The sequence below is a fragment of the Euwallacea fornicatus genome, chromosome 10 (assembly GCF_040115645.1).
Source record: "Euwallacea fornicatus isolate EFF26 chromosome 10, ASM4011564v1, whole genome shotgun sequence".
In the NCBI taxonomy this organism is placed as follows: Eukaryota; Metazoa; Arthropoda; class Insecta; order Coleoptera; family Curculionidae; genus Euwallacea; species Euwallacea fornicatus.
Window position 1 is genome coordinate 4,878,701 of NC_089550.1, and position 19,787 is coordinate 4,898,487.

A 19,787-nucleotide genomic window follows, 5' to 3' on the forward strand; every position below is an offset into this window, starting at 1 on the left:
TTCGTTCGGTGTAAATTTAAATCGTAGGCTACATTTACATCGCTTAACACGCTACAAAACAGTTTAAATTCTCATATCAGCAATCGATATCGCCATTACTCATTGCCGAACGTTGGCAGTCTTGTTTACAAGTGGAATTCGGTAGGCCTAGTTTTACGCTCTCCGAATTGGGGAGCGATTTCGCTCTTGTTTACGAGTACACGATCAGAATAATGTTAAACTGATTTCAACGGTTTTCATATTTTGTATGGATACCCTATAAACAAAGAGTCGATATTGGACCAATATTCAATTGCCAAAACTCCCTTCTGTTTGTTGTTAAATTAGTAATACGTATTTGTTGCAACGTTGCAATGAAGTTTGGCACAGGGGCGGGAGAACTAAACGGTCGTTGGCCGCTTTCCTTCGAAAGAAAGTTTAGATATTTAATAAAATGTAATATGGAAAGTGAATTATTGGGGGTGCACTACACAAATTCAATCAATCAGTCAATCAAATCCAATCTCGAAATTGTTCTGTGCCACTTTTATTGATTCAAAAATGTTACAAAATTCCGTCACGCTTTCGAGTCCCTACTTCATCGATCAACAAAGCACTGGCAATCAATTCTTTCCACTCAAATCTCTTTTATATGGCGTGACGCATTTAACATTCAGTAAAAAATGTGTTAAAAAATTATTAATTTTGGTTGAATGAAAAAGAAATTACTCTTAATTCTAATGTGCCTTGTTTAGACTTTATATTCACCAAATTCTCGTCAACATCGTAATAAAATTCAATTTGTTCATAAGCGGAATTCGGTCGAAGTACGCCACTGTTCTAAACGCACAAAGTCCAATATGCAGCCACTGTACTGCTTATCTTCAATACAAAAATATCGGCTTAGTCAACGTTTGTGGCCTGGTCAAAAGCCGTCCTATACGAGGTACAAGTGATTCAGAATTGTTGGTGTATATTCGTCTTGTTCTAGTTATATGTGGCCCCTTCTCAGGAATTCGTGCCGTCTGCGAGGAGTTAGGTCATTAAATGCACCTCAATGCCAGTTCAGCAGATAACTTTATTATGCCGGGTGTCCAGGCGAACACTGGACGTAGGAGCTAAACAATGGAAAAGCGGTTTTTATTTTTTACACCTGCACGGATTGTCCAATTGAAAAGTCTTCACATGGAAGTCATAGTACTCACGACCAGCCATAGTTTCACAATTTTTACCATCTTCTAGTTAGAGCCCTTTGGCTCAGGATGTCTCCAAATTTCGAGAATTTTAACGTCGATGCCACGATTGGTCAGGTTGGTCGGTGGCCTTTTCGTACAATTGCTGTAAATGTTCTTGCAAACAATGTTTAAGTTTTGTTTTTTTGTTCACTTACTTGTTTGGTTGAACTTTAATATATAAGTAGTTGCATAATTTATTTGTTTTCACTTTTCAAAAAAAAGAAAATGTTTGCATTGGTGCAATCATATCAAATTAATGTAATAAAATCTTTTAACAAAAATTGCTGGAAAAAAAATAAAAATGCCTTCTACGGCTATATTCGACAAAAATATTTCAATAACGCCATGAGGAGACTTGATACACAACACTGCATTTATCATTGAAACCGTAAGCCCTTTGTGAGGGCATGATGCATCTTCTTCAAGGAGACTAAAAGGCATATTTACTAGTGTACAGGGTATTGAATAAATAAAGACACGCACTTTATGTGGATTTAGTATCAACTATGTTTGAGTGCACTTTCAACCATTCTTCTCCTCGCTTCCTTCATAAACGTCAAGAGCTCTGCAATTGCATAATTTAATATAATTCGTATCTAAACTTATAAGTTTCCACAGCATCTGAAATTCCATTTGGCATTTATATCCTTAAATCCTATTTCCCTCAGTGCAAATCTGCAGTTTAATTAATAATTCTACTCATCTTCGAGGTCGGTTTGGCTACAGGTTAAATTTAGATGTGAGGCATTCAGTTGTGGACGCTTTAATTGAATTTCGTTGCAAGTGGGACTTTTATTTATTTGATCTTTAATAATTTCAATTCATAAAGATACGACAACGACTTGGTGAAATTTATTGCATTTTCGAGTTGTCCGGCTTTCTTTCGGAAGAAATGTTATGGACCTCTGTCCGGGCCAACGTATGAAGAACACTGCTTAACGCATGCACTGAGTGAGAGGAAATGGCGCAGATGTAAAAGATGACTAAACTGTGATTTGCACGAAACGAGAGGAGTTTTAAAACGACTTGCTTCAGATCTGATTGCAGCAAGAAACCTTCCATGTAGCTCTGTTAATTTCCTTCATCTTCCATGTAGTTTCGTTAATTTCATTCATCAAGCCATACGCGCACTTTTCCACTTCTCTGAAGCATACACGTGCATAATTTCCTTTCTGTTTCAAAGGTTCACAATTACCGGCTAATTAATTAACGTCTCTTATAATAAGCAACTGTATGTGGATTGCCAATTAGTCGACGAGAATTGAAAGCTAACGCTTTACTTTGGAAAAATTCACACTCATAAATCATTATCCGTGGGGAAAACACCCCTTTTTCATCCATGATATTTTTTCAAAGCCCTAAATAAACACGCACATACATATGCATAATAGTACGTAATTTATTATACTTCAGAACCTTTCAACCCAACTCCTTAGACTGGGCTCACCATATATGATTGTTGGGAAAAGTTCGCCAACAGCCTAGACATAAACACAAAAGAAATTTCATCAAAAACAACAAAGGAAAGCTAAACAAAGTTTTCGAAACATCGTTTTTTAACTCGTTTTTTACTTTCCTTCTAATGGATTAGGATTGTTAATATGTTTGAAACAAGTTTAAATAAGTCATTATCCCAGTTATGGAGAAGACCATATTGGTTATTGATCGGTGTTGCTCTCTATAATTGACATCGTGACAAGAAGCAAGTTTGCACTGCGGAGTGACCAGTCAAGATGTAATAACAATTCTTTCGGGGTGTTCTTTACAGAAGTTGCAGGGCAACTCTTTAAATTGGAACGCGACTTATCAAAAGGAATTGTTGCCTCGAATATACGAAGTAAATCACTCGCTTTTACGTGCACTTCGAGACCGCAGATTATGTTATTTTTTAAGAGATATTGCGAATTACTCAATGAGCTCTATAAGCATACACGAACCGCACTGTCCCTTTCAGTTTCTGAAATTCGAGGTTACTTTAATGGATTATTTCGTGATCTCTTCCAGCACCACGACTCATCTTCTCGTCCAATCTGTTAATTAGACGCAACAACATCAGCTCAAAAGTTATCCATTACTGTCATTCCCTGCTGGCAATCATGGATAACGTTCTTGTATCTCTTCCTTTAAAATAAAAAAATCAGAAAATTCCAAGAACGAAATTTGCAAAACTGGAACGAATATATGGATTACAATGAGAAAACTGCCAGGATAATTGATACATCACGTGAGCCAGATATCCTCGTTTCTATATCGTATTTATTTATGAGGTTCTGCTGAGGATATAGTGGAAAAAAGCCATAAATCACTATTAAAAATCGGCTTCATTCTGTGGAGATATTGATATGGAAGTTGCGGTTTCATATAAATATTGTAATGTAAAAGGCGTTCAGGTATGATTATATTTTAATTTCAGAGGTCGCAAACAATTAATAGATACACAGTTTAATGGCTTTAATTTCTGATCAATTATGCTTCAAACTTAACCGGATCATCCACGTTGCATCTGTTCTTTATTTCTTCGTAAACGTACCCCAAAGCGTCGCATGACAATTAATCTAAATTACCCAAGAAGGTCCTTTCTTTCTCATTCTCTCAAGAATATAAATGTAACAGGGACGTCCAATTTCATCCATTATTTTAACGAGATCCTTGTCCATTTCGGAATTAGCCTAAAGCGATTTCCTTGTTTAACGTACAAGAAGAAGTTTTTAATTAGACATAACAATTCTCCAACGAAACAGATTAATTTAATTAACTTAATCTCGCTACCAGCAATAAGATAGCTACAGATTGTAGGCTCAAAGCGGGGCCCTAATTTAATTTGTCAGCATTTTATGAAAGAGCTAAATAGCGAGAACAGACATGAATATAAAGAATCTCTTTGGGAATTTATTAAATTAGGTGTTTCGGGAAATTCGAAATCCGCAGGATGGATTCTAACCACAGTGCAATTTCGGAATTCGTCTGTCGTCTCAAGGTCTTAATTATCGAAAAGACCACATCGTCTCTATTTTAATTGATATCTTCAATATGTAGCTTTCCTCGCTCCAGCGAGGAACAGCGCATCATAAAAGTTCTTAATTAATCAAGAAAATTACAACTTCCAGTTTTTCGGAACCTGCCGATTCAACTTCTGCTGCTACTCTTTTCCTAATAATTTATGATTTAAGAAGCTTTTCATCGCTATGATTCCAAGATGACATTAAACTGGATCTTTCGAAATATCCTTTTCTTAAGATCTAACAAATTAAATGTTCTTTATGTTGTCGTCTAATGCGACTTCTAAGGGAACTCCCTGAGATCCTGCATTTAATGGAGAAATAATAGTCAAGGAGTGTTAAGATTGCTTCACGCTGACTGTAAAGGAAATTGGTTGTTGTAAATGCATCGCAGCAATAATCGATTGTCAGGTATAGGTGAAGTCTTTCTATCGGATTTTACCAGTTTGATACTTATCGTGAGAAAAAAAGATATCGTCAAGGAATTTGCATAGATTACGGCTAATTAAGGAAGTAGATAGTGGGATAAGGAAGTACTGTTCCGATTACAATAAAAGTTGGTTTTAATGAAGTCTTACCTATAAATAGGAGTTCCCAGGTCCTCACGGTACCACAACACTAACACCACTTTATCGTTTAGATCCGGTTTCGTCAAGTCACAGGGAAGGAAAACTGGTTCCCCTTGCACTGCTTCAATGAAACTTATCGGAACTGGAACATAACAGAAAATAGTTAACATCAGATATTTGAAAAATGTTTTTAATTTGCCTGCACAATATCCCGAACACGGGAAGTATTTCAGGCAATTTTTTTAGATCAAGAATTTTTTGGAAGAATGAAATTTTCTACCCTTTGGGCCGGCGTTTTTTTTTGTTCGTGTTTATAAGAAAATTTCCTGAAACTAATTCAAGCACGATGGGTATTCGGTAAGAAAATTTCGCATCTCACCTTTTTTTTATGAACGTGCGAAAATTGGCAAATTGACCGTATTTTAACTCTGGTGTTGGTTTAACAGAATATATTGGTGTGCAAAACTTTTAGCGATATTCAATGCCATTTTGTAATTCCAGTTACCTTAACCCAACATAAATTACTTAAAAGTATTTTATATTTTAATTTTGTAAAAGCTTTAATCAACTAAACTTGAAGGAATATCATTTAAATTTTGAGACGAAGTCAAGCATCTTAATAATTTCGTCTTCTTTAAAATGAGAATTTTTGTAGTAAAATAAAATGCCTCTTTTCAACTTTAATTACATGAACCCAACATAAATGACTTAAAGATATCTTACCACTTTAATCAGCAAAAGTTGAAGGAACGTAATTTAATTTTTATATGAATGAAATCTAATCGTGCCTCGACGTAACTCGAGCTTCACTAATTTTTAACGTATATAACGAGTGACAAATTTAGTACATGGCAGATAAGGAAAATTTACTCTTATTAATTTAACCGAAACGTCACACATTTCGGTAAATGTTTGCATGTTGGTGTGAAAACCAAAGAAAATCCAGATTGGTTAGAGACTGCATGCGTAAATTTTTCTTGGAGGCATCCTTTTTCTAACGGTAATATTCTATATATATAGTGCCTCTCCGACATCTCCCAAATTAAAGTCGTATTGTAAAACGAATTGGATTTTTTCCCGATGCCTCATATTTCAATTCGATTTCGTATATTTCGACTCAGAATGATTTGTTAGCAGGCTGAAACATGAGACCTAATACACAATTCGCTAGAAGCCATCCAGACATGAACACAAAAGAGGCAAATCAACTACAAAATGCTCTTCTGTTTCCACAATAATCGTCATCAAACTCATCGAGATTTCATTTTATTTTTTACCAACACAAAAATTCAAGAAATCCGGAATAATAATTACTTTGAGGCAGATTACAAAAAGCATTTCGGGATGTCAAGGGGAAAAGAACAGATGAAAACTAAGACATTCCGGAATGCGAAACGATACTCCTGTGAGCTTTTCCTCTTCCGCCAACCTCAAAGAACTTTGTAATCGAAGGATTCACCCTTTGACTGGGGGAAATTAAAAGATTGAGCTCCGTCACTTTAAAGCAATAAATGAAATTGCAAGACACGCGATGTTGTCATGATTATGGTTTAGAGTGTCCAAGGTGTTGTGAATTAGATCCGAAGGCCTCTAATTTGGTACATTTGTATGTAAATAAAAAAAAAAACAACGTAGTAGCCATTTTTCGTACTTTTAGACGTATAATCTACAGGGCGTTTCAGAACTATGGGATCAAACTTCTAGAGGTTATTCAGGACTTCATGACGGTTTAAGACAGTTACGTGCAAAAATGTGTTTTATTGAGTTACTTTATTTATCTACAAGCCAGAACTGCTTGAAAACATCCCATTAAACGATGGACAGCAAATGTGGCTGCAATATGATGGTGCGTCTGTACACTGTTCTGGTCAAGCCCGGATCATCAGTTCGGATAATATTGAATCGGAAGGGGTGGTCTAATGTCGTTGGCCCCTACGTCACCAAGGTAACACCTTTAGACTTCTTTGTCTGGAGACATGCGAAGTCTTTGGTTTATGAACCGGCAGTGTTAAAAGAGCAATATCTGATTGCACAAGTTACTGCGGCATTTGAACTCATTTAAAAGGATTATCACGTTTTTAGCCGGCTCCGCAGAAATCATGTAGTGTGTGTTCGTCCTGAAACACCCAGTACATACGAATTTGTACATTAATTTGTACCTCGGAAGTTTTTGCTTAATTTTGCCACAATTCAACCGAAACCACACCTCATTCACCGCAATGCTCAACATCGACATACAGCCACCCTGTACAGGAATTAGGGCGCGGAACTAATCCCCATTGTTCCATTTTCGCTTTTCCATTACCCCATATAAATAATATAATTTGCCCTTAATTCTCTTTTCAGTTCCTTCAGCGTTCTGAAGGGAGAATTTCCTTGAGGAACGTTAGATAAGATACGACTTTATTTATTTGTAATAAAAGTCGGAAAGAGTTGGATCTGAAAATATTTACGTTCTGCCAAGCCCAAGATTAGGCCCTCGCTCAAGCAATTAAAATCTCGTTTGGAAATTCAGGAACATGAAATTCTCCTTTGTACGAAACAATAGTTGGGGTATGGAGCAGTGTTGTTGGAGAATTGCTGAAAAAAGTTGCTGGCTATGAAGACTGGTGTCATTTATTTGCCAAAACCATTATTTTTCGCCCGAGACAACTGAAGGGCGTTCTCACACCGTTCAGACAAAGTGAGACAAGTTGGACAACATCCAGGAAATGCCCGGCGAAGGGGATGATGTAATAACTATTTACAATAAAGTTTTAAAAGCGGTCGAGAGGAATGCTAAACTCACTGCAGAAGGGTTTGTGTAATGGGCTAATGTAATTTTGCAGACAATTTCTGGGCTTAATTTGATGTTGGAGGGTACTACAGGACAATTATATTGGACGTAGTGCAAAAGGAATTTTAATGTTACATTTTTTAATTCGCAGCCTGTTACTACTTGAAAAGTAAATCGTACCGACAAACAAGTTCTTAAGACGTATCCGTAATCCTTAGCATAAAATCAAAATCATTCGAATGGAATTTTGACTTGTCCTCTTCCCAGTTTTTCAACGTCCCTCAGCACACACGAAAAAGTCTCTTTGGATTGAAAGAGGCCCTTCCGAGCGTAAGAGGAAGTGGATAGCTGCTTCAGAGGTTCAAAGACCCTTTCAGGCATTTGTCAATGATTTTCATATGCTGATACAAAAACTAACAAAATAATCGACGAAAAGTACGTATGAAGCAATCGAATGTTTGATTCTAATCTCCCCGCCTTTATCCTCTATAAAAGCCTTTAATGAAATTAGGCTATAAATAAATCCGTTAGAAATGCCAAGTGCGCAATCAGGCTGAAAACGGCTACATAGAACACACTCTAAGATTTATTTCTTCCTTCCCGGACAACAAGGCCAATATTTATTTTGGAAAATTACAAATTCGAACCCCAAATTAGGACAAAAACTGCAAATTTGTTCAAGAGAAATTAATACATGATCGATTTTAGGCACTCTCAATATCGTGTCTAGGGCAGAAAAAAAAACACTCGAGAACCCCACGTTCGTGGTTTAATCAGACACTGGATCTACTTAAGGGCAAAAACTTAACGAGAGCAGTTCAAGGGATGAAGTTTTTCGTACGTTAAATTGCCTTCCTCGAGCATTACATTGTTTGATGTTTGCTGTTTTTGCTCTAGTTGCTGCTTAATATCGTGGCAGCCTAAATATTCACATGCAGTGTAAAATGCAAATATTATCTGATCTACAAATAATTATCAGAAGCAGATTAAAATAATGATATGCTCGAGAGTTCTTAGAAATGATGCGCTTCGTCCCGGTTTGACAAAGGAAAATTGTGAAGCCCGCGTATGAACCCAAGACTTTCGAATTAGGACGAAGAGGGCTTTCGGATTGTTCATAAACCATGAACATTGATTTCTTTGCATGACACAGTCTGTTCAAGCTACATAATATAAATTAAAAAATAAATTCGCGTTCGATGTACATTTTCGGCTTCCAGATGGACATATTGAAACATAATCCTTCCGCTTTAATGAGATATTTGAAAGTCCAAAGTTCACCAATAATCCGACGTCACGGAGACGTAGTGCTTTCCATAAACTCGTGACATGAGAGAAATGAAACCGTTTCCAAACGCGGACAACTACATATCTCCCATTTTCTTGCATTTCATCCCATATTTGAAATTACGCTTCGGGATTTTCTCATAAGGCTACTTCAGTTGAAATGTCAACACTCGGGCCACCGGGGACGGTCCGAGTTTTTGCGGTCAGTGCTTTTTATTATCCGGAGAAATTTATGTTTGTCTCGAGCTACAAAAGCTTACGAAAGCTAATGACAGCAGAATTGAATGAAACGATGGAGACTGTTTAGTTCTTTTTAGACGTTTTGGTCTCGAATGCCCCTTTTTTCGTCATGTCGCATTATGTCCTCGATTCCTCCGGTTATTTAATTTACAGATTTCATTGCTGTGTTATTTTTAAGCGTCTGATGCGCGAAACTTATGCAGTACCAAACGATTAACGTTTAACGGCCGGCAACGATAGGAAAGCGGTGTGATATTTGAATAGAGGATTTGCGATTTGCTTGTACCAAAGATCCACAGTCAAGCCCTGTCCATTTCTAAGGGCTCGTGAACAATGGACAAAACTATTTATTATCAATACCGCTTCAGTTTTTTTCGACCTTGATCGACACTCTTGAGATGACGACACAGGTGCGAGGATAAAATGGACGACCAGCACCAACGTCCGCACTCGCAAAAAAATATCAAAGTGATTGACGGCCGAATCCCCAAGTCCCTCGACACTGATGATTTATCCTCCAGGGACAGTTTCGGGTCGTTGCAGGCCGCAGGACAAGAAAACTCGAGGTTTTTCCTAGAGAGACGCCCCGGCGAATCTCACACCATCTAGTCGCCAGAGCACCAGATCTGGTGTTTTTTGACGACTTTTCTCGAGACAGGAAAGACGTCGATCGACAATTTTTGGCCGCATTACATCCTAAAGAATTCCGATCGTCTAGTTTACAGATATTTTGGCTGAATCTTTACATAGTTTCATTGTCCCAGAAGGAGTGCAAATAATGTTTATCGAAATGAAATAGGGAACTTCTGGGTCGCAAATTACTGATGTTTTTACAGATGCGAACAGTACCCTATTTACCATTTAGGCTGCATAGAAATTGCACACGGAAAATTTGAACACGTAATAGAAGTATTTTCAAAAATGGGGATGGTCTAGCTGTCTTTATCGCCCGTATTAACGGAAACGCCGTATGTGAATAAGCAATTTACGGCACCATTTATATTTCAGCAATGCACGTTGTTTAGAAATTGCTAGGTGAAGACATAATTTCCAGGTAGCTACAGACATGGAATACAAAAATGCTGATAATGTGTTAAGGATTTTTTATTAGTTCCTGACCCGCACAGACTCTCACTTCCATATCAAATCCAGCTCCGAACGAAGAGCGTTGGGATCAGAGCTGAAATTGACCAACACTTCTATGTATAGCTCGGCTTATAAAATGTGCCCGATAAAAACTGTGATCCCTTATACACGTTCCTCTCGCTTCTCTTAACAACACATTTTTGCGCTTGTGACATAAACAAAAGGCACTGAATCGTCTAAAATGAATTTCCTACCTACTTCGCCTCGTGTACATTTTTTCGAGATTTGTTTGTAAATATACCTAAGAAATCTAATAAAAGAGCCTTGCTCTTTTGTCTGGATATAATAGAATCACTCGTCTTTTTTTATTACATTCTTGCTGTTACGTTACTTCTCCCTTTCGTTTTTTAGACCAGATGAAAAGGTCAATTCATCTCTCATAAATCTCATTCCGAGGTAGGTATTTGCAATGGTTCTTTAATCAAAGCAAATAAAGTACTAATGACACAGGGGTTGCTGGGGTAATGGGCGGTTGAATACAGTAATTAAAAAGCCATGTTATATTTAAATTTTGCGTTAAGGTACACAAAAACGAAATGAAACGAAATTTAAATGAAATTTCAACGAGCAACTTTTATACCACTAATTCGAGTCTACTTTTTTGGTGGAGCCAGTTACAGTGTTTCGGTTATTCGCTTCAATTTGAAATTAAAAAATCCCGTTCAGCTCTTTCTCAGGTCCTGTTTGGGAAACACATTTTGGTCATAAATATATATTCACATTAGGAGGAAGTCGTGTCAGACCCTAAGGTAGGCTTCTATACAAACATTTTCCATAGAATTCCTTCGAATTTTCCCAGACCATTTCTCTGACAAATAGAAGGGTCCTTTTGCCTCTCTTGCTCAAAAGAAATGACTTCACGTTACAAAAAAGTAGGTTAATTTGTTTTTATAGGGTATACGAGCGTGGCTTTGTGAGCTCCCGAATCTGCCCCTGCAAGATGAGTTTTAAAACAATACCTTCTGAGTGAGTTGCAGTTTTGCTTAAACATTGAGAATAGGGGCCTATGGTTTTTGGGGCCACGATGGTGTATCACACACAACGCCAATTATCTTAGTTTCAATGCGGGAAACAACTAATTGATTGAATTTCACTATAAACATAATTCTAAGTTATGTACGTGCATATAAATTTCAATCAAATTAAATTACAGCTTAGAAACTCCCTTTAATAATACGTTTCAGTTCGGCCTAGTTTAACGTAAATTAATTACGAATACCTATAACGATTTGTTCCATTGCTTGGGTGTTTGAAACAATAATTGGATATGAGCAATACACTTATTCGGTCTTAATCGATTTTGTCTTTCCATTGGTAATGAAATTGGATATTTGTAAAGCCAGCTGATGAATATGAACCGACGGGAAATGTATTTTATTAAATTGGTAATCTAGATTTCATTGTTGTTTCCTAATGGGATTGATTAAAAAACCATTTAACTTATTTATGTTATAGAATAATAAATTGCAATTAGAGAGGAAAAAATAGTAGATATTACCCACAAAATTATCCTTTACGTGTCGAACCCGAACTAGGTAGAGCCAGCCGTGTCTCAAGGAAATGGAGAGAATATTGCCATATAGAGAAACATCTGAAGGAAAATCAAATTATAATACACGCTTACTTCCCAACTGTTTGATCAGGTGAGTTTAAGAGAACCATCAATCCTCCCAGCGAAACGAATTTTACAGATTTTATGGAGGGAAAACTCTGGATGGGATGAAACTCTTCCCATGAATATTTTTACAGTATTTTCTCAGCTCGATAGTCCACTTCCTGAACTCAATACTCTGAAATCCCTGGGCATGTACTTCTAAGTAATTTTCTTATAGTTTCTATTCACGATTACTCTGATGCATCCATTCTTGCTCATAGCGCTATTAGCTATTACAGGACTGACTCGTCATTCGTCCTTGCCTGGTTGCGGTTCCACCGCATATCGAAAACCCAAGAAAGCAGTAATTTATATGGTGGAAGGCATATACGATCGGCACAAAATACTGCAGATATATCTCTTGGTGCCAATCTATTGGACTTATCGGGGAACCGCCCTGAATCGCTTTCTAGAAATGAAAAATTTCGGACGCATTCTTAGTACGAGTTTCTATCACTTTCTATACATCATTTTCACGAGTTATGAGGGGCGGCAGTCAAGTCATTTAAGTCGCATATGAATTATGAGCTAATTTTATATGCATGATGTTTCATAAAAATGCCAACAAACTTCCAGGGGATCTAGAATCCGGAAAAACAAATATTTAGATGGAATAAAATTAGATCCGAAATGGCTGCGTTCCCAAGAACGTATTTAATTTTTTGTTTTTTTTTTTTATTTTTTAAATGTTCCAAAAACGGTTTTGGATAAAGACATGAAATTAGAAACACGCTAAGGTGGGATAAATGTGCATGTTTTGGAATAGGCAGAATATTTCCATCTATACCAGTGGCGTCCGTGCGCCCATTCAATGAGACGTTTTTGATTTAAAAAAATGGTGCGCCACTGGTTTTTCATACCAATAAAAAAATGTTATATTCCATCAGTTCTTGATAAAAAAGTACTCTTCGTGTCTTCTTGTCCAAGTAACCGTTTTTAAAATAAAAAATAATTTCTCATTTCTGTGCTTACTAAAAAGCCGTGGGTGTTTATGCGATCTTTTAAAAATTCTTTAGGATGAATTAAATTGATTTTCTTTCAGTAGAGATAGAAGACATAAAGACGAACATATATGAAACATGCCTCAACGCAAAGTAATACTTCTTCCAAAGTACGATTCCGTTAAATTCAGGGCTAATTACACATGTAAAAACATTGGATGTCCACATGGGCGCTACTAGTATAGATGCAACTATTGTGCTTCCTCCAGTACATGCAAAGTTATCCCGCCACAGCGTATCCCTAATTTCATGTAGTCATTCGAAACTGTTTTGGAAATATTTAAAAAATATTAAAAAAAAAGAAATTAAACAGCCTGCATCTTGGAAACGAAGTGATATCGGATCTAACTTTATGCGATTTAAATATTTGTTTTACGAGCTCTACATCCCTTGAAAGTTTGTCGGTATGTTCATGAAACACCCTGTATAAATGGTTCTACACTGCTCGGTGGCAAATAGGGGCTATATTAGATTCCCCATTCCTAATCCCTTTATCCGACAATCCTGACGATCTTTCGCCCTTAACACCTTCTAACCTCCTTATCGAAGGAAAGTTATTATCACTTCCGTAGCGGCATTATAACCTGAAGAATAGGCATTGCCCTAATTAGAAAGCGTTAGAAACAAACTGTAAAGACCTGTTGTGAACCGTAGAGACTTGGTGCTGTAGACAAAGGACAGCGGATATTTTATTGTCCCGAAGTTGGACTGAAATTTAGAGACTTATGAGTCTCTCCAGTTTGCCATTGTTATTTCCCATATCCATATATGCTGCGCGTGGAAAACATGCCTTTTAGTAATTTCCCGACATAACTCGAAACCATTTAGGCAAGATGGGGAACCTAGGTTGGCCAATTCGATCCGTCATATTCCTCGTCTCCCCTGAGACCCCATGAAGCGCATCTCAACATTATTTCCCAGCTTAAGGCCCATCCTGTTTCTGATAACTTGTGGGGTTGCGTGACTGGCGAAGTGGATGTAAATTTATCCCTCTGCTGGAAGCCGTCCCAAAAGGTCGTTAGACAAGAGAAACCACAGTCGCGGTGGTAATCAGATGGGGTATGACCTAGGATTTGCTTCTAGCGATCTCCAAGGCATACCACATCTTTACGATTTTCAGGAGCCGATGAGACCCATCCCGCCAGAAGTCGAGTAGAATGCTCCTTCTATGTCAAATAAGCCTATATGCAATGTTCCTTTTATATCAGAAAGAGTGGTAATACCACTCCTCCGTTTGAATGCATGATTGTCCTTTGAGATCTAAAGAGCTGCTTTTATGTAAAATATATGAGTCGTACCAACGAAAGTGGCCACAGTCTATCGAATCTAGTTAAATGGGAGTTCCAGGCGCACAGAAATTAAACACGATAATGAACCAGTTATTGTCTTTGTACGTTCCAAACTAGTTCCTACATAAATAATTTCAATAATCCAACATAGATAATTAAAATGGTAAAATTATATCTATATAACTCAAATTAATAACTAAATTGGGATTCATCAAAAGGTATTGACAAACTTCGGTAAAATATTTGCAAATCTCATATCAACGCCATATTTTTACTTCGACATTAATTATTAGTAACTAATTAGGGTTGTTCAATGGCTTTTTAAATTGTCAATTCCAATAAAATTCGGCTTCATTCGACAACAAATTAATTTATTTGAAAGCTTTCATGTTTTTACTGACTGTCTCGCTACAGGAATTCAGTTTAATCAGCCACATTATTCATTAGAGCATTAAATGACACTGAACACAATAAACTCATTTAGATTCAGAGAGGACATAAAATATAGTCTGAGGAATCACATTATTAGAGTAACAAATCCGGCTGAAACATCATATCGAGCCATACATCATCAAAGCCGAAATTGAAAGTTCCCAAAGAAAATTTAAATTTTCAATGGGCCTGATTGTTATTCCTGAGAAGCAGTGGAGTCAATAGAAAAATAAAATCAGATCAAAAGCCATGCTTGGCATCCGAACTCCAGGCTTTTGGGATAACCTTAAAATTATTCAAATCAAGTTCTCGACTTCTAATTGGTTAAGCCTGTTAGAAGTCAATTATTGGGGTCGCTGAGTAGAATTTTAATGAAGTTATCGGGAGGATTCTGATAAGGGGAGGGGGGTCAACCCACAATCACTGGGAAAATGCACTAAAATTTTCAACATGACAGCTGAATAGATCTATAGAATACACACACACCCGTCTGTTACAAGATACATTATACACACATTTGCCAATTTAGCCAAAGAAGCAACATGTATTCCATACCAGTATGATTCGGCATAAATTATTCATGAACCTAACCGCGAGCGGTATATCGAAGCTGTCATACTTTATTTAGGAAAAATATCCTAAGGGAGTTTTCTGGAAGGAAACAAAAGCATGTTTTTATATGCGAATTTTTACAATCCTCTACGTGCATTACCATCATCGAAACATTAAATTATAACGCGCGAAGGCTATAACGTGCCGCAAATATAGAATTTAGGTCCATTGTAGTAAGTTGGATAACATCCAGGAACTCTTGGCATGGCAAAGGTAATTCCTATTGACAGCCAAGTTTTAAAAGAGCCTGAGAGGAATACTAAACTAAGATGCCATTCACCGACAACTTTGGTTTGTGACTTGAAATTATGCGGCGGTATTATAGAAGCTGCTGACTAAGTTCTAATTGTAATTTTAGATTGTTGAAATTCGATTTAATGATTCCTCAATAAGTATCCTTGATCCAGAAAATTGCAGAGAGGTATTTCGAAACACACATTTCCTTTTGCATACATATTTATGACGAAATTTATATATTCATTAAACATTTCTGCTGAAATAATAACGTTCCGCTTAAAATGCACACTCGTACATGGAAGATGGACTTATTTACATTTATAAAAATTTTCAGCTATTTTTGCTTATTTTGTATTCATGGAAACATGAAGATAATTTAGATATGGAAACGACTGCAAATGCACGTGCACCTGCCACTTTAAATAATATCATAAATACGCGTCAGTTTTGAGGTATCGCGATAGTTTATGGCCCTGTTTTGTACCACACGAGAAGAATTTAGTTCTGATTGAAATTTCCGTAAATGGCTTTACTTAGGGCAAAAAACTGGAGCTGTTCAATCCTATTAAAGTAAGCTAAAACGCTGCATTCAATTAAGTAAATTTCATTACTTAATGGGTAACTGACAGCTGTCAATGTTGGTGTGGTTGTTTGGAAATAAAACTGTTTAGTTTGTTGGAAAACGGTTTGAAATTCAATTGAATTGTGAGGTTTAAAACAATCGCAATTTAGCTGTATGAATTAAATGACCGAAATTTTTAAATAAATAAAATAAAATATTTAAATTTATGTATTTATTGGAAGTAATTAAAAAATATATTCATCGATTTTGCGGACCAGGCACTCGCATTGGTAAACAAAATCGATGAGAGGAAATGCCTATATGAGCTTCAATACTTTACTGATGGTTTTCGTGATGATTTTTTTATTATGATTTTAGCTATTTTACGTAAGGCACTCGAATGCCGGAAACGCGTTTATACATATGGCGTGTGCGCACCTGCAGAAAACCCTCTTTTTCCCCACATATCTGAAAAAATAATTTAAATTACGACAAAATAAATTTATTTATTAAGCTAATAGGAAATAACCCCTCCCTACCATTCTGAATTTCAATTGTTTTTTAAATTTTAAATGCACTATTCATTTCTATTGTAATGCAAAATGAGATATCGAAATTTGATTTTTTCCCCACCTATTCATGGCGCTGTTAACATCGTTTTCAGGTTAGTATATAAAATTTCATAAATGAACATGTGAATCTAGGTCATGGTATTTTATTTTGGTAAGCCCTTTTGCGGCCTAAGGAGAACTCTACGAAACTGCAAAACGGTTGACAAGCCGAAAGCTAATTGTAGCCAGAAGAATTAAAGCATATTGTCCTTGAAATCTTGGCATTAACTTACGTCATTAATTTACTGAAGTCGAAGCTCTGAAAGTAGGAGGGCCATTAGTACACGAAGACGATTTCGACCTGAAAATTCTTACCTGACGTTTTCAACTAATAATTTCCAAATAATCCCCGTTTGAGAAAGGTGAATCTTTAATAGCTTCCGCAAAATATTACTAAAGTCTAATAAAACTTGGAGGTAAGTTTCTGCTCATATTAATTTACAAACTCCTAATAGGTTTTCTAAGTAATTCGTCCTTTTCAAATAAAGTTCACCTCAACTTTAAATAACCGAAGTTGTCTCAGTCACTATCTCTGTCGCATGGGAAGACTTATTATCATATATTAGGCGCACTAGTATAATTTTATTCAGATTTTAATGCGAAATTAAAAATAAAAGACTATTAAAGCGAGAGCAATTGCCCATTTGTATTCACGTCTAAAACAAAGGAAGTAAAATCCGAAAAATTTCACAAACAACTTAATGAAAGTAGTACTAAACTTCTTAGAAAGGGTATCGGTCTTTTTGTTGTTGGCATTTCATGGGCATCTCTAAATTATCATAAAATTAAGCCCCCTGCAACCATGGATTTTCCTTTTCCAAATTTTCCCGCTGAACTTTAAAAGGCTTATAAATCATTCTGTTGTCTCGTCGCAGCGATGGCAAACTTCTAACGAATATTTCATGCCCAGCGGAGCTGCCTTTAAAACTTTTTTGTCCAATTACTGTTTTGCGTAATTTTATTCGCCCACTCGATTCTCTCTAAATTCGGGGTTTATCGTTCTCGTAGAAGCTGCAGGGATTCCTATGTTAAGGCTAAAACAGCTGCACGTTTGTTGCAATAAAGCAAAACAAGGAAACAATGAAATGCCCAATAATAACAATTAACAGTTTTGCCTATCTAGGACACCCACATCTTCCTTCAGAATAGAATTTGGGTATAAATTCATTAATATACAACAAGCGCGCCAGTAATCTTGTCTAGTTAAATCGGAATATCTAAACTGGGCCCAGTTAACGTGGAATTCAATTTGGCAGAATGCTGCTACTGTCTCCCACATAGAATTAAGTTAAAACATTTAATTAATATAGCTTGCAGTTAGTGCCTACCTTGAAGAAAATCATCATAATGTAAATTCTTTATTTTGCATATATCCCGGAAAGCACATTTTCCACGAACAAGCATTACTTTCTAAATTCCTCCCGAGAATGCATAGCAAACAATACAACGTATGTACGAGAAAATATACCGATGCTATCTGCTTGAAAAATGCAAGGAGTATACAGTTACGGAGAAAATAACGGTGTAATATTTTGTTCTTTTTGTTTTGTCCGTGATTTAGCTTCCGTAGATCTTCAGGTCATCAAATCAGTCCACATAGAGGGACTGAAAAATCGCTCGGTTGCTGTCAGTGAAAGTTCTTTGAAGACATTCCACTTCGGGAATTATCTCGGAAAAGAGCTTTGCTAATATTAGAATTAATTGAAATCAGCGCAACTACTTAAAAAAGGAGATGAAGGAACGGCAATGTATTTCCTAGACTGATTCTGGCTATTCGATGATTCCAGGCGCATAAAATCTATAACCTGTCCAAAATTGAAATTAACAATTATTCGAAAGTACTGTGCAGTATCAAATATTACATAACTTTGAAATTAATTTGCAAAGTCGTTTGTTTAATATAATGAAATTAATTAATACAAATCAGTAGAACTAATATTTGAAAATTGATTAATTCAAAACGGACATATTTCATCACACTTCAAATAGAACAGTCTGATTTGTCTGCTGTTATAGTGAAATTCGAAAGTAATTATTTATTTTGCATGTCAGGAAGGGAAAATCTCATTAAATTAATTCAAATGAAGATTAATCATTATGAGATATTTGTTCGAGCCCTTATTTTTAGCGTTGTATACTGATATATATATATGTACACTGTAGACACTTCAAGCTTGTTCGGCTCAAATTGGCTTGGTACTTATTAAATATTTTTCTTCGGCAAGGATAAAACTACCAAAACATACTCGCATAATTAGATAGAGCGGAAGAATCCCTGATTCTAAGAGAATTTGAAAACCTTCACGAACACTTCAGAATTAACAAACCTTGAGAGCTACATTCGAATACCAAAGAAGTCGGCTTAATTGCATAAAGAACTGCTTTGTCATGCACGTAATCACGCTCCCCCAATTCAACTTAACACATCGAACAATGAGACACACCTCTAACCTAAAATTACCGACTCTGCAACACATACATTGTGTGCGAAATTCAATTTGGCATCCCCTCGTAGGTATTGTGGCTGGAAACTGATCAGCTTGAAGGGCTACAGTATCCTAAATAATTTGTTTTATTCACAAAGAATAGAGCTGAAATCGAACCAGCCCTAATACTGCGTGTGGTTTTTGTGTAATTCGATAGAATAGCATTGTGATCAGATTACGAGAGAACAGTTCAATGCATTTATACGCTCCGGTCAGATAAGCCAGTTATTTAAGCTAGCATCGTTAGTAGGACAGATTTGTGCTTGCTACGAGGTCACTACATTTCCAATTTGTTTATGAAACATAAAGAACTGAATATTAAATCATCCCCCTGTGTCTAGAGATGGCTCACGATTGTAATAAAATTTCATAATTTAGCTTTAACTAACCTCTGGGCTCTAATTAACTGTTAAACTTGCTGTTTAATTTGCAAGATTGTAGTTTAATATTTCCACGAATTTTATGATTGGAGTAAACTTTAATTAAGTACTGACAGTGTTCCTTGCAGATCTCTTTAACTGCTCTAGCGCTAAGGAAGGGTTGAGTAAAATTTTGCTGGCACGGAGAATTGCGGTAAATATCAGAACTATCGTTTATATGGGCATTTCAGCACGGTCTGGGAGAAGGTGGGTTCAATGACGAATAAGTAACTTAGAGCTGGATAGCAAGCAT

At 36.4% G+C, this 19,787-nt stretch overlaps 1 protein-coding gene across 3 annotated transcripts in view; it reads right to left on the reverse strand.

The window, feature by feature from the left end:
* The window catches only part of LOC136341689 (nephrin-like), a 218,784-nt gene that overhangs the window by 88,094 nt on the left and 110,903 nt on the right, over positions 1-19,787 (reverse strand). For all 3 annotated transcript variants that reach the window (XM_066286918.1, XM_066286920.1, XM_066286921.1), the window contains exon 2: positions 4,792-4,924. In XM_066286918.1, the coding sequence (XP_066143015.1) occupies positions 4,792-4,924 (133 nt within the window). The remainder of the gene's footprint in view (positions 1-4,791; positions 4,925-19,787) is intronic.